General features: G+C 57.2%; 7 protein-coding genes across 7 annotated transcripts; 6 read left to right on the top strand and 1 right to left on the bottom strand.

Moving 5' to 3' along the window:
• Nucleotide 1: 1 nt before the first annotated feature.
• Nucleotides 2-641, top strand: TRAVEDRAFT_112387 (uncharacterized protein; the record flags this gene model as incomplete). The annotated part of the gene is made up of 4 exons (XM_008035042.1): nt 2-107; nt 167-350; nt 406-536; nt 598-641. Coding segments are annotated over 4 exons (465 nt in total), but the record flags the coding sequence as incomplete, so codon positions are not given.
• A 1,409-nt stretch (nt 642-2,050) lies between these two features.
• Nucleotides 2,051-4,109, top strand: TRAVEDRAFT_62357 (uncharacterized protein; the record flags this gene model as incomplete). The annotated part of the gene is made up of 10 exons (XM_008034298.1): nt 2,051-2,550; nt 2,604-3,050; nt 3,114-3,175; nt 3,237-3,336; nt 3,388-3,430; nt 3,485-3,524; nt 3,592-3,613; nt 3,671-3,711; nt 3,767-3,877; nt 3,940-4,109. The coding sequence occupies 10 exons, from the start codon at nt 2,054-2,056 to the stop codon at nt 4,107-4,109; spliced, it is 1,533 nt and encodes a 510-aa protein (XP_008032489.1).
• Nucleotides 4,110-4,465: 356 nt separating this feature from the next.
• On the top strand, nt 4,466-5,156 carry TRAVEDRAFT_140397 (40S ribosomal protein S29A). The gene is made up of 4 exons (XM_008035041.1): nt 4,466-4,499; nt 4,571-4,659; nt 4,759-4,858; nt 4,918-5,156. The coding sequence occupies exons 2-4, from the start codon at nt 4,598-4,600 to the stop codon at nt 4,924-4,926; spliced, it is 171 nt and encodes a 56-aa protein (XP_008033232.1). The 5' UTR covers nt 4,466-4,499; nt 4,571-4,597; the 3' UTR covers nt 4,927-5,156.
• Nucleotides 5,157-5,592: 436 nt separating this feature from the next.
• TRAVEDRAFT_25981 (uncharacterized protein) lies at nt 5,593-7,806 on the top strand. Its single transcript, XM_008033702.1, has 6 exons — nt 5,593-6,421; nt 6,475-6,564; nt 6,623-7,076; nt 7,139-7,322; nt 7,390-7,499; nt 7,563-7,806. Exons 1-6 carry the CDS (start codon nt 6,002-6,004, stop codon nt 7,601-7,603), a joined length of 1,299 nt encoding a protein of 432 aa, XP_008031893.1. The 5' UTR covers nt 5,593-6,001; the 3' UTR covers nt 7,604-7,806.
• Nucleotides 7,807-8,033: 227 nt separating this feature from the next.
• TRAVEDRAFT_42423 (AtMMH-1) lies at nt 8,034-9,774 on the top strand (the record flags this gene model as incomplete). The annotated part of the gene is made up of 10 exons (XM_008034040.1): nt 8,034-8,049; nt 8,111-8,223; nt 8,286-8,331; nt 8,401-8,477; nt 8,554-8,947; nt 9,020-9,189; nt 9,253-9,288; nt 9,346-9,465; nt 9,530-9,629; nt 9,692-9,774. 10 exons carry the CDS (start codon nt 8,034-8,036, stop codon nt 9,772-9,774), a joined length of 1,155 nt encoding a protein of 384 aa, XP_008032231.1.
• A 27-nt stretch (nt 9,775-9,801) lies between these two features.
• On the bottom strand, nt 9,802-11,686 carry TRAVEDRAFT_55768 (Pkinase-domain-containing protein). The gene is made up of 7 exons (XM_008034225.1): nt 11,512-11,686; nt 11,445-11,457; nt 11,361-11,389; nt 10,885-11,310; nt 10,621-10,836; nt 10,480-10,564; nt 9,802-10,420 (listed from the first exon to the last, which is right to left on the bottom strand). The coding sequence occupies exons 1-7, from the start codon at nt 11,524-11,526 to the stop codon at nt 10,065-10,067; spliced, it is 1,140 nt and encodes a 379-aa protein (XP_008032416.1). The 5' UTR covers nt 11,527-11,686; the 3' UTR covers nt 9,802-10,064.
• A 123-nt stretch (nt 11,687-11,809) lies between these two features.
• TRAVEDRAFT_62354 (NUC189-domain-containing protein) lies at nt 11,810-14,407 on the top strand (the record flags this gene model as incomplete). The annotated part of the gene is made up of 4 exons (XM_008034297.1): nt 11,810-13,114; nt 13,170-13,268; nt 13,319-13,879; nt 13,931-14,407. The coding sequence occupies exons 1-4, from the start codon at nt 11,897-11,899 to the stop codon at nt 14,405-14,407; spliced, it is 2,355 nt and encodes a 784-aa protein (XP_008032488.1). The 5' UTR covers nt 11,810-11,896.
• Between the last annotated feature and the right edge of the window lie 15 nt (nt 14,408-14,422).

Genomic DNA, 14,422 nt, shown 5'->3' with positions numbered 1-14,422 from the left:
GGACTGTGCTGCTGCGGACACCGGGAACGCGGGTTGTGGTGTGCGCGCAAGCGAAACGAACTCGTATGGTGCTCCGTTCAACGCTATGGGCGGCGGTGTCTACGCTAGTAAGTTATCATCCTATATCGGATGGCACGATGCTAATCGCGGGATTCTGCAATTGCAGCGCTATGGGACGACGACGGGATCAAGACCTGGTTCTTCCCGCGCAGCTCGATACCCTCAGACCTGTCGAGCAGTGCGCCACAGCCAACGACATGGGGCACGCCCATGGCCGCATTCGCGGCCTCGTCATGCGACCCGTTCAAGTACTTCTATCAGCACACAGCCATCTTTGACACCACCTTCTGGTATGTACCCCGTGAACACCAAGATCCGTGTTTCAGACGCTCACGTTTATTCCAGCGGTGATTGGGGAGGAGGCGTGTGGGACGCATCAGGCGTGCCCGGGCAGGACCAAAGCTGTGCCGCGCGCACCGGTGTCGCGTCATGCTCGGACTTCGTGCTTAATAACGGCGCCTCGTTCACTGAAGCCTGTGAGTACCAACGTGTCATTCACGTCGTCGCGCGCAGTGTCTCATGACATCTTTTCTGCAGACTGGGAGGTCAAGAGCGTCAAGATCTACCAAAAGAGCTCATAACGCGCTTCGCGCTGCAGTCCCGCCCAGTTTCGCTCCTGTGTGGACCCACCGCCGACCTTCGTTCTTGGATACATAACGCCCCAGCTCGCCTCCCCTGTCCTTCCTTTGTTGGTGATCGAGCGCACGTCAGTGTCAGATCGCCGATCGCCGATCGACCGCAGCGGACGACAAGGGCGGGGCGGCGGGCGCGCCCAAACAGTACTTGCGCCGACCGCGCACACATTGTACAACAACAAGAACGATTGGACGGAATTCTATAGAAGACGCCAGGCCGGATCCGCGTCAACCACCGACGCCGCTCACGACCTCCACGACTCATCTCATCTCACATCATCGCATCGCACCGCAATCTTCTGCACACAGCACACGGCTGCGAACTACACGCATACTCTGGCAGGACGAATGGATTTTTCGAATGGACTACAGCAGAATCATGTAACGCCACATCTTTCGGGTTATATGCACGATTTATAGAGGCCGTATGGAGGTGCCGCCGCGACCCGTGTTGTTACTTGTACTTACGCCCTGCCTGTATCATACCGTACCCGTCGTCGTTGCTCTGCTTTCGCAATGTACTTATCAGTTAGTATGCTTGTCCCCTCTTCCGCAAAAATGTTGCAAGCTGTTAGTGTATGATTCGAGATGATTCGCCGAAGCTTGTCTCCCCAGGAGGCTGCAATGTACGGGCGTCTTCGCCTCATTTAGGCGTGAGACGCCGGTTTGATCGCCGGCTTCGATGTTGGTTTGGCGGGGAGACCGACGCGTCTCGACGCGCGCCGCCGTTTGTCCGGTGTGCCACCCCGACCCAGTCACGGTGCATCCAGAGGCAGTGGCCACTCGCGTAGACGACTCACTTTTGTTCTCTTACCATCACTACAACCCACCCTACGTTCAAAAACCGTATCGCGCAGAAGGCCATGGAGGGCGAACCTCGCTGGGAAACGCTCCCGGGCTCTTCAAGCAAGCCGGGCGTAGGAAGCCCCACAAAGGCCACCCCCGGAGGAGCGCGTTTTCGACGCCCACTAGCGGCGGAGTCTTCGGAGAAGTTCGTCGTGTCTGATAGCGAAGAGGAACGGCAGCGGTCAGTGAACCTTGACGCTTTCTGAGTGCGTCTGTATATTCGAGGCTGACGAGTACATGCATGTGCTGCCGGCCTCGTTCTGGTCGTCCCTCGTTCCCGTTTGCTTCAAACTTCGTCACTTTCCTTCCCCCCCCCCTCCCCTCGGGCGTGACGCTGGGACACAGGCGCGTGAAGGCGAGGCGCGCCGTACTCGCCAATGTGAACATGAATGAGCTCCCAGTGATCGAGATATCCGACTCTGAAGACGAGGACGAGTCAAGGTGAGTGCATTATGATTCGGGTTGACTGCATCCACGAAATATAGAAGTCTTACTCAATGCGACCCTGCAGCATGTCCGTCGTCGCACAAAAGGGTGACTCCCAACTCTCAGCGGGGAATCCCGACGGCTCTGCCCAGCAAACCCCGCAGGCTACACGGACGCGCCTTTTGACACTCCATGCACGACGCGTGGTAGTAAGCTCTGACTCTGAAGCTGAGAACGGTGATGTCAAACAGGGTCGGCCAACCGCGACCCCTCAGGCAGCACCCCGGCGGAGGCTGCCACTGGACGACGATATCATAGACTTGACGGAAACTGCGCCCGGCTCAGATCACGAATGCGAGGAGCCTCAAAACGCTGTACCTGCCATAGACTCTGCGAAGACGAAGGAGAACACGCTGCAAAAGAAGGGCAAAGGCAAGGCGGGCTCTTCCACGACGGCCCTTGCATATGAGGAGGCCGAGAACATCATCCCGCTGTTCTTGGACGACGACAGCGACGACGACGCGGAGCAGGACAACGCCCCTGATGACCCCTTTGCTCTCGACGACGGGTCCATACTTGTTCTGTACGTCCCCCTACTAAATTGCACGAAGCTATACTGAGGATGATCATACACAGGAACGAGCCCCGCAGCGCCCGGAAGCCTATCCGGCGTCGCCTACCCCCCTCCTCCCGCGGGAACACCTCGAGTCCATTCACCCCCCTTCAACAATCGCAAACTCCAGACGACAACAACGGCCAAGACGCGTCCTCAGAAGACCAACTTGACGAGGACGTGTTCGAGGCTGTCAAGCCGAAGTCCCGCGCGACGCTCGTGCTGGAGTCGAACGCGCGCCCCGCACGCCCCAGCCCAGGCCCGAGCAAGCGCACCCCAGGCGCGGGCAAGGCGCCGCGTATGACGAAGAAACAGCAGCAGGAGGCAGAGCGAGAGCGTCTGCGAGCGTACGCGGCTGCCTTCTTCAAAGAGCTCAACGAGGGGGTCTTCGGCAGCGGCATACCGGAGGCTACGGAACTGGTGTGGAGCAAGCGGCTTCTGACGACCGCTGGGCGTGCACACTGGAAGAGGTAAGACGGGATTTCGATGCGCCTCGTTGGTGATGTGCAATGGTGTTGACTTTACGCGTTCAGGGACCGGCACGGAGTGGATACCACCTCGATACAGCTCGCGGAGAAGGTGCTGGATTGTGAAGGTTCGTGTGGGGTCCATCCTGGACACATGTATGGGGGAGGTGTTGACGGTGCTGCTGGTAGAACGCATACGGAACACGCTCTCGCATGAGATGTGCCACCTGGCGTGTTGGCTCATCAGCGACGCGCCGGACGAACAGCATGGGTCGATCTTCAAGAGCTGGTGAGTCGCCCTAACCCACGAGCGTGGGCGGTAAATGACCCTTCGCTTTAGGGCTCGCAAGGTTATGAAGAACCGATCCGACGTGGAAGTTACGGTCAGTGATGTTCTGGCTTCGTCATATTTTGACTAGCTCATGCTGTTCATGCAGACGAAACATGACTATGACATTAACCACAAGTTCAACTGGAGTGCGTCAATTACATGCGTCCGACGGTGTCGTTATGGTATGAGTACTGACCTGACAATCTATCCCAGAGTGTGAAGACTGTTCAAAGACGTAAGCTATTAGCATGTCCTTTCAATTTTAACAGTCCAGCTGAAAGGCCCGTGCTAGGTACGGCCGCCACACCAAGTCAATCCATCCGGAAGTCGATAGTTCGTCATGAACCATCCACAGGTTTACCCACCTCGCTCATGTAACTCTTTGCAGTGTGCGGCGTCTGCAAAGGCCGTCTCGTGCCACAGTTCACCACCAGAAAGCGTGCCCCAGGGACGCCCAAGGTCAAGGCGGACAGCCAAAACGCGGCGGCTCGCAGTCGAGGTGAGCCCTACCCCTCTCTCGTGTGCGTATTGAGCGCATCGTACTCAATGTCCACACCGCAGATTCGCCACTGCCAGCCATGCCGGGCGCGTTCCCCGCTACTCCGGCGGTGGGCAAGGAGCCGATCCGAGAGACTCGTGTATCCCTCGTGGTTTCGGACGACGATTCGGATATCGAGATCCTGGCGCACACCCTCAAGGGGGTGCAGATCACTGGCACCACCGGGGTCTGAACAACTTCGGTCCATGCTCTGTTCGGGCAAGGCGGTCGAGCTGCAACCTCCGATCGAATGGACTCGCGGACTACTTACATACTATTTCTCGGAATTTTCTTCAATTTGTGGGCGATATATTGCACCTTCTGTACTTGCTTCATGTAATGGGTGTCTGTGGTGTTTTTTGTGTGTTGAATAGGATTTAATTGTAAATTACTTCAGGGTGAAGGAGCTTTAGCGCGCAATCCAAATTCGGACGCTCAAAACGAAGCAGCCACTGGGTAATTCCGGCGGAGTCCAAACTGCCGTTGAACCTTAATCTTGCCTGCCACTGTACAGGACAACAGAAACTATCGCGCCGCGCACATCGACACTGACGGCAAGGCCACCGCACATCCTCCGGACAAGGCAAGCTCGCTCTCTGTGCACATACGACGGCCAATCTGACCTAGACGTTGCTTGCGGCTTGGATTCTGCAGTTCCTACTCTCCTCAAGACAGTACAAAATGACCCACGACGCCGTTTGGTTCTCCCGCCCCCGCAAGTTCGGCAAGGGCAGCCGTCAGTGGTGAGCCTCCTTCTCTACCCCTGTACAAGGCCCGTCGTGGAGGACTGGAGGCAATTGGATGAGAGAAGAATATGTGTGCTAACTGGTTGGCCCGCACAGCCGTCTCTGCGCGCACCAGGCTGGTCTCATCCGCAAGTACGGCCTTGACCTCTGCCGTCAGTGCTTCCGCGAAAAGGCTGCCTCCATCGGGTTCCAGAAGGTATGTGCTTTATGCTCTCACAGATGTTCGCCGTAATCTGACATGTCCTGTTTTCGTAGACCCGGTGAGAGCACCGCGCGGCGTCTCGTCTCGTTTCGCTCTCTGCCATCGCTCTCTGTTTCTTCGTCTCTCTGCACCACCTCGCGCGACGCACTAGAAAATGGGCCCCTCATGTATGCAGTAGTATGCCATGCTGAACACGACTCCACACACATGGGCTTCACCGGCCGTCGGGATATTGTCCCTTCTGTGTGCTCGCTTGGACATATCATCGTCAAAGAGAAGTTTGTTAGCTGCCGTGAGCTTTGTCTGCACGGAGAGCATGTTGTCCGCCGTCAACCCGTCCTAAAGTCATGAATGCTCTCGAATTGAGATGAGGTCCACTCTCGACTCGCGACTGAGTACACATCGTTACTAGGGTCATTTTGACATAATGCACTTTTGAGATGCCCTGTATAAATTCGCACAACGTACGCAAGGTACATACCTGGTCCACGGACTGCGAAGTCATTAATTATACACTATGCAGCAGCGGGCAGGTCGGTCAATATTGGCTGTACCGCCCGGCCTTGCGGCGCGGGCGGGCTGATTCAGTGCTGATTCGTGCTGGATCGGGCGATGCGTCTTGGCCGCGATCGAGCCTTCTACTCAACGCCTTGCTCTCCGCCACCACCTGCAATCATGCAACTGCGCTTGTATTCCCGTCTCCATTTGCATAGCGATCTTAAGCGGCCGTTCTAAGCGACAGACAACACATGCAAGATGGCAACGGCGGTAAAAGAAGGGTGCAAGACACAGCATACGCGTGGAACAAAAGGTCGCCTCGTGTTTGTACGTGCCCAAATGGGAGTTTGGCCCCGCAGTGCCTTTTGTGCCCAGCCCATTTCTCCACTCCCGCAGCAGCCACGCCAAAGCCTCTCTGCTTACCGTACTGCACCGTGCTTAGCCTGTGCGCACCTCGGAAAGTAGATAAGCTCTCGGCGACTGTGGTGCAATCACTTTTCTCCGCCCACGCGCCTTCTCCCGGACACTCCGAGTCCGTCCCTCGCAATCTTCACTTCTCTCCGGGCTGCGCCTGGGTTCTTTCCCCGTCTTTGACCACCACCACCGTCGCTCCTTCACACCCCGTCGACATTCGCCAGGATGCGCCTCAACCTCCACATCCCAGCCCTCGTCTTTCTCCTAGCCAACACCGCGCCCGCCGATGCCGGCCTTTTCGCTCGGAGTTCGGAGTCTCTCGTTAGGGCCGTGAACCGTGTCCACCACAGAGCAGCTAAGCGGAGTACAGGGCTGGCGAAGGATCTCCGTCGCGCGTTCTCTGGGATGCTATACGAGCAGGAGCTTGTCTCTACCAACCCCCAGAAGGTGTACTGTGTCAGCGGATCAAGCTTGACCAATGGTAGCGGCAGCAATGGTACATCCGATTCTTCATCTTCATCCTCTCCCTCCGGCACCAGTTCTGCGCGTTCGTCGGGAACTGCTCAGCACTCGTCAACAGCGTCCAGTCCTGCAGCCACTAGTACCGGCTCGTCCTCATCACCGTGGAAGGTTTTCAAGTCCTACGTGCGTGATACACTAGTTTTGCATCATTTCTTACCTGACCGTCTTGTGATTAGCAAGGGGACACGTTCTTCGACGGCTGGGACTTCTTCACCACTAGTGACCCTACTCATGGTAACGTGGACTTCATCGACCGTAACACGGCGGTGAGTATGCCCTTTCGACTTACCACGCCGGACCGGCTGCTGATGACCGGTACGCCAGAACTCTTCGAACCTAATTGAGATCAACTCGGATGGGCATGCTATCATGCGCGTCGAGACGACCGCGAAGGTGTCGGCGAACCGCAAGTCTGTGCGGATAACCACCACGGACACGTACACGGGCGCGCTCGTCGTGCTCGACGCGGTGCACATGCCGACCGGGTGCGCGACGTGGCCTGCGTTCTGGAGTAATGGCCCCAACTGGCCCGTAGGCGGCGAGATCGACATCGTTGAGGGCGTGAACACCAACTCGGACAACCAAGCAACGATCCACACCAGCCACGGCTGCACCATTCCGTCCAGCAACCCTTCCACGCTCGGCATCACCGGCACCGTTGTCGGCGGCACGAACTGCGCCGCCGCGGAGACGAGCAACGCGGGGTGCGGCATGGTCGCGACGCAGAGCAACACCTACGGCGTCGGCTTCAACAACAACGGGGGCGGCGTGTATGCGAGTGCGTCCATATTTTTCTCAAGGTGTGCACATGGGTGTGGAGACTGACACGGCGCGTCGCAGTGCAATGGGTCGATAGCGGTATTTCCGTCTGGTTCTTCCCGCGGAGCTCCATCCCCTCCGACCTCAGCTCCGGCGCGCCTGTGCCTAGCGGCTGGGGCACGCCCATGGCGCACTGGCCGTCCTCTGGCTGCGACCCGTCGACGTTCTTCAGCCAGCATTCCGCGATCTTCGACACCACTCTCTGGTACGCATTTGCGCGCTTAATATGGCGAAATGAAGACCTTCATGACTAACCATATTGCTTTGCACAGTGGTGACTGGGCCGGGAACGTCTGGGAGTCCGGAGGCTGCGCGGCGAGCACCGGTGTCTCGACGTGCGAGCAGTACGTGCAGGACAACGGCTCCGCGTTCAACGATGCTTGTGCGTGTTTCTCATCCCGGGGCCTCTCTGGCGCGCTTACTAACGCTGACGCCTCGTTTACAGACTGGGAGGTGAACTACGTGAAGGTCTACCAGACGTCGTAGGGCACCCTGCCATTCACGCTTGCTGCATGCGGCGCGCCGCCGCTTCCGCTTCGCTTGGGGTCCTGGTGGTCCGGGCGGGCTGGTTGCGGGTTATAGACACGGACGGACACGACATACGCCACGACAACACTTATGTGCACGGGTCTGGGATGTAGATGTATCACATTACTTTGGTGTATCATGTTAGGGGCAATACAGCTTTGTTATTAGAATGTCGGTGACGGGGCAGGGGCTGACTATACGTACTTCTGCCTGTCGTAGGAGTCAGGTAAGCGCCTCTCTCGTAACTTGATCGGCTACCACAACCTGCATAGAGGTCCACAGTCGCAAAGGTGCCAAATAATTCTTACCTTGATACAGGAAAGTGCAGAAGTGCGTTATTGAGAAGGGTGTCATAACGACGCTCCAAACATCAATATCACAAACTATAATGCCTGAGCTTCCAGGTGCGTCACAGCCCGTGGCGCTATTCCGCTGGAAGACTGGTGCCAGTTGACGTTTTCCCAGAGGTCGAACGCGCCACAAAACTGCTGCGGGAGGTCGCTGTGTCAAAGACAATTGTCGATATCGAGGCTGCAGAGGATACAATAGTCTTCTCAGGGATTTCCCATACAGAATTCGTGCGTCTTTCAGGCATCAACGTTCTGACGCGTCCCAAAGTGACCTCGGCCGTATTTTTCAGGCAGCCGAACTGAAGGGACGGGTTGTAGAGGACGCTCAAAGATATGGTCAGTCCGTCGAGATATTTATCCAAGCCCGTTGCCAATATGTAATTCACGAGTCCATGATCTCCGCAGGCAAGGTGTTCTACCTCACATTGAGCGGCGAAGGCCGACACCCCGTCATGCACTTCGGCATGACCGGGATGCTTCAGGTCAGTCTACATGCAGTGCCCCTTCATCCAGCTCTACTGGGCGGCGTGCTTACAGTAAAGTCTTGGTTCCGACCAGGTCAAAGGCCAACTTGCAACCTACTACCGGGAGACTCCCCGGAAAGCATCCACGGACTGGCCACCGCGCTTCATGACGGCGAGTGTGCCTTTGCGCACCCTCCTGCCCTCCCCACTGACAGTTCTCTTGACCAAACAGTTCATCCTCCACATCAAAGGACCCACAGACGCAGAGACAACGCAGGTCGCGTTCCTCGACGCACGCCGGCTCGGCCGCATCCGCTTATGTGCGTCCCCACTCACCGAACCCCCGATCTCCGCGCTCGGCTTCGACCCCATCCTCGGCATGCCCAGCGCGGACGACTTCAAGAAGGGGGTCCGCAAACGTTCGTGCCCTGTGAAGGCGCTGCTGCTCGACCAGTCGTTCAGCGCGGGGGTCGGCAACTGGGTAGCAGGTGCGTGTGCGCCTCTCGTCCCACCGGGATCATAGCGCGGTCGCTGAGGGACGGTTTGGCGTGGTCACTTAGACGAGATCCTGTATCATGCACGCGTGCATCCGGAGGAGCGTTGCAACGTGCTCTCTGATGAGCAGCTGGACGCTCTATTCAAGCAGACGTCCGAGGTCTGTCGGATAGCGGTATCAGTGAACGCCGACGACTCGCTGTTCCCCGAGGACTGGCTCTTCAAGCATCGTTGGGTAAGTTTTGCCCCCCCCAGCCGAGTTCGCAATCGAGACTCACTGAGTTTCCGGCGGCCTTAGGGGAAGGGGAAGAAAGAGAAGCACACGCTGAAGCTGGTGGGTTTGAGATGCTTTACTGCACGGCGTCTGATACTGAACATATGCATATGCTAGCCCGACGGGAAGCCTGCAACCATCAAGTGGATTACGGTCGGCGGACGCACCTCCGCCTACGTCGCAGAGCTTCAAAAGCTCCAGCGAGGTGCTATCCAATCCCGGTCTGCGGCGGACATGGTATGTCACCTCGCCTAAAATCTCTGCCCAAGGTAAGTATTGTTATACTCACCTTGGACTTTAGGATGGAGCGGAGGAAGACGAGAGTGACCTTACCCCTCTCTCAGGTGAAGACGAAGAGACAAGTACGAAGAAAGTCACTCGCAAACGGAAACGCAAGGTTTGTTCGTTTCTTCTGTCGTGTCTACTGCTCACGAACTAGTACGTTGTGCTAATGGCCCGTTAGGTGAAAGCGGAAGAGGGTGCAGCAACGCGAACCACCCGTCGAAAGGCAGCGCGTACAGGTCAACCTTGACACGGGAGAACTGATCCTGACTCGCGCATCCCACTCGCGGCCGACTGTAGTCATAAATAAAGTAGTTTGGACGGCTACATGAACCTCGTCGATCTTGCTATGTATATATTACACCTCCAGGCCCAAGAGTCAATGTACAATACTAGACAGATCTAATGGAACGACAGAACGATTACGAGAGGGGGCCTGACAAACACGAACGAAAGATACACAGAGCCATCCTGACCGATGAGAATACACGAGGGACATAACCGACCACATTCATCATCATACAACGCCAGACCAACGTCTCTTCCTTCCGACTTCACCTCGCGGCGTTCTGCTGGAACTGCTGTTGCTGTTGCGGGTACGGGACTCCATAGGGCGCACCCTGAATCTGCGGCTGAGCAAGAGCAATTTGCGGATGCTGCGGATGGCCCGGCATGTATCCGAAGGGGCCCGGCTGCTGTTGCTGTTGCTGCTGCTGAGCTGCTGGGGGGCCCTGGAGCTGTTGTTGTTGCTGTGCGTAGTTGTACGTGGGCTGAAGGACCCCGACGTTGAAGGAGGGGATGGGCGGACTGTAGACGATGTTGGTGGTGAAGTAGGGGTGTGTAAGCGCTTCCGCGGCCGAAATACGCTTTGAGGGGTCGAACTGGAGCAACCGTTCTAGGAGATCGATGGCTGACCGATGCATATTATTAGTTATGGTTATTTGAAACGACTGTTCAGGATTCCCCTACCATGCGCGGACGCCTTCGGCAAAACCTGAGAGAAGGGAATCTTCGGGTACCGAGGGTACTGCTTTTGTGCTTGGCCTTCCGTTTGCTGCCGAGATATTAGACGTCAATATCGTACCAAAGACGCGCATATATGCACCGTACCCCTTCAGTAGCAATCTTTCGTAGCACACGCTCGTCCGGCGTGCCGATGATACGCATGATGTGGAGGAGTTGGTCCTGGTTATCGCGTCCACGGAACAGAGGGACTCCAGAGATCATCTCGGCGAAGATGCACCCGCATGACCATACGTCGATGGACGTGCTGTATGTCCGTGAGCCCATGAGGACGTCGGGGGCGCGATACCACAGCGTAACGACCTAAATGAAAAGTCAGCTTAGGCGATGCAGATATTACGCAACACTGACCTCGTTGGAAAAGGTGTTCACTGGAACACCGAACGCCCTCGCCAAACCAAAGTCACCAAGCTTCAGCTCGCCTTTCCGGTTGATAAGCAAGTTCTGCGGCTTGAGATCACGGTGAAGGACCCTGTTCTCGTGGCAGAAGGCGGTGCCCTTGAGAAGTTGATACATGAAGCTCCGGACTGTGACGGGGTCGAGGGCGCCGCGATCGCCGTGAACATCCATGTACTTCTTGAGGTCCCGTTCGCAAAACTCGAAGATGAGCACGAGCTTCGTCTCGGTGTGTATCACGTCGTAGAGTCGGACGATGTTGACATGCTTCAGCTCCTTCATGAGCGAGATCTCGCGGATGGCGGTGGACGGCGTTCCTTCCTCTGCATCAAGGTGGATCTCCTTCAGGGCAACGATCTCGTTTGTTGTTCGCGAGCGACCCTTTTTACGGTGTTAGGGAGTGCGTTATCCCGCGTAGATGAGTACCATACCTTGTAGACGGTGGCGTACGTCCCCTCGCCTGTTCCGAGTGATCAGTAACGAATAGACCGTACCGCTAAATGCAAAGTATGCACCAAGTTTTTCAAGCTAAAGAAAGCATTAGCTAAATGCGACTTTCAGGAGTGCGCGATAAAAACTGACCTGGACGTAGTTCATGGCTGTTCACTAAATGTACGGGGCCGAAAAGATCGGGATGGTGTTCAAAGTTTGGTGTCGCAACGAGTCCGAAAGAGCTAGTTGTGCAGAGAAAAACAGAGACAGCTGAAGGAGTCCTGAGCGTATCCAGAGAGAGGGAAGAGGGAGATATCGGAGGCGGAGAGAAACCGGGGAGAGTGCGGTTGAGTTCCAAGAGTGAAGTGACGCCGAGCTCGAGTGTGCTCGCGCGCTTTCGGGTGCACGTGATCGGACGGCCTTGGGCGCTCAGCAAATCTTTTGCTTTCCGCGAACTTCATCTCTCCTTCCCCCTCAGGTGCGTCGGCTCCGTTTTTCGACGCTACTAGCACAATTCGAACGGCGTGGATAGAGAATGGCTCCCTCACCGCAAAAATCCAAAAAGTCCCGCACAAAACCGCCGCGCGGACGGCCTGCAGCAACTTCTGCCATCTCGCAACCCGCGGTCGAGGATGCCACAACCTCTACCTACCTCTCCTCGTTCTCGCCAGATGGGCAGCTCTTCGCTTTCTTGTCATTGGCGGTTGACAAGCATGCCCTGAAAGTATACGACACCTCGACACGGCGGTCGGTCGCAGAACATGTCGTAGACGCGGCGCGCGTAACTTCTCTGTGCTGGGCTAGGCTCGACCTCGCGGAAGGGCAGGGGAAGGGTGCGGAGGATGAGGATGCGTCCCGGAAAAGCAAGCGGAAGAAGAGGAGTAGCCTCTCAGCCGGTGCTGCGGCTCCTGGCGCTGCAGCACCCCAGCTGGTAGTGCTTGGTCTCTCGGACGGTTCGCTCCTTCTCTTCTCGCCTTCCCATGGCAGGCTGCTTCGGACACTTTCGGACCCTTCCAGTTCCACTGCTGTCCTTGCTGTTGCTGGTCAGGAGACGGAGTCGGGGGACCCACACACTCTCTGGACGTCAAGCTCGGACGGTGCTCTCCGCCTCTGGAATGCGCGGACAAACCAAGTCGCCCAGTCGCATTTCAGCGACGATCGAATACCATATACTGCGCTCTCTGTACGAAAATCAGAGGAGGAAGATGTAGTCGAAGTCCTCGCCGCACACCACTCGATACACCTCCTCGCAGTGTCCTCTGATACTCGGAAACCCAAAACACTAGCCAAGTTCACCGGGCACGCCTCCCCAGTAAGCGCATTGGCATGGGTGGACTCTGCCCGTTTCCTCTCTGTCGCATCTGCGGACCGCTTCGTGAACGTCTGGGAGCTACCAACCGCTCCGAAAACCGAAGGCAAAATTATCGCTACCATTCCCCTCGACTCCGACGCTCGTGCAGTCCACTTAGCCAACCCGCCATCTGCCGACTCGCCTGCGCAACGACTATTGTTCGCGTTATCAGCTGCAGGCAAGGTGGCCGTCTTCACTCTTACCTCCGACTTGGCGACGTCAAGTCCCTCGAAGGGCAAGAGCGCAATCCCCTCACTCAGCCCCAAGTCGGTCATTTCCCCTTCCTCCAAGAAAAATGCTGCGGCATTATCCGTTCTCGCGGTGTCGTCTGTAGATGATGCGGCTGGCCGTCTACGCGTTGCGTCTGTGAGCGGTGGGGTGCAGCTCGCGTTTGACATAGTGGTATGTCTTTCACACAGAGGTAGCTCACTGAACAGCTCATAATACCGTGTCGTAGGAGTACCGCGACCAGTCTGGGCACTTCGTCCCTGATGTTTCGGTTACCGTCGCCACTGCCGCCGCCGCAGTGGGTCAGACAGACGGCAAGGACGGTCTTGTGAGTACTCCGACCACATACTACGAGCTACACACTGATACGTGACACAGGGCGCGCCAAACAAGCGGTACAATGAAGCAGCAGGTCTTGCTGTGGGTACTGGAGCCGAGATCGGACAAGACCGCGAGCAGGATGACCTCGTTATGCGCGACATTGACGGCGCCCTCGACGCAGATCTTGCGGAGCTCAGCCTTGGTCAGCGGCTAACAGCCGTCCAAGGCGTAGACTCCCGCGCGCCTGGCTCTGACTCGGAGTCCGAGGCTGAGGACGCCGCCGTGCCTAATGGGAAGCCGCGTAAAGGCGCACCGGATGACGCGGTTCCTGCAAGCTCACTCACGCGCACACTCATCCAAGCTCTCCATTCGTCGGACTCGCGTTTGCTGGAGACGTGTCTTGCGCATTCGGACCCCACGCTCATCCGGAATACCGTCCGCAGACTGCCACCGCAGCTCGCAGTCCCGCTGGTCACCGCCTGCGTGGAGCGATTGAGCCGAGGCGCTCGAGGCAACAACATGAAGGGAGGCGGAGGGGGCGCGAGCTCCCAGCGCGGTACCGCCCTCATCAACTGGGTGAAAGCGGTCTTGACCACACACAGTGGCCATCTCATGACTGTATGTATGCACCTCTGTCAACATTTGCAAGACTAACTGACAACGATACAGATGCCAGACCTGGTCGCTCGGCTATCTGGCCTGCACGCAACGCTTACCCAGCGGTTGACGCTGCAAGAGAGCCTACTCTCGCTCAGTGGTCGTCTCGACATGGTCATTTCGCAAATCGAGATGCGCTCCTCGGGTCCCCCGGCACCTCTTCCTATGCCTAAGAACAGGCGCGGGCAGAACAAGCAAGCGAAAGCTCGTGAGGCGCGCCGGTATGTCGAAGGCGAGAGCGACGACGAAGATGAGGAGAAGATGGAGGTTGCGGTCGAGAGCGCCGATGAGGAGGGTAGTGTCGAAGACGTCGAGCTCGGCGGCGACAGCTCGGAGAGCGAGGGTGAGGGCGACTCCGTCGAGGGCTCCGACTCCGACGATGAAGACGAGGACTCGGACGACGATGGCGACGATCCCACTATGGGCGGCTTCATCGACGACGAAGCGGAGGAGTATAGCGAAGATGAGGACGAGGATGAAAGTGAATGATCCTTGGGTGTCATG

The sequence above is a fragment of the Trametes versicolor genome (genome assembly GCF_000271585.1).
Source record: "Trametes versicolor FP-101664 SS1 unplaced genomic scaffold TRAVEscaffold_1, whole genome shotgun sequence".
Classification (NCBI taxonomy): domain Eukaryota; kingdom Fungi; phylum Basidiomycota; class Agaricomycetes; order Polyporales; family Polyporaceae; genus Trametes; species Trametes versicolor.
This window is presented reverse-complemented; position numbering and strand designations above follow the sequence as displayed.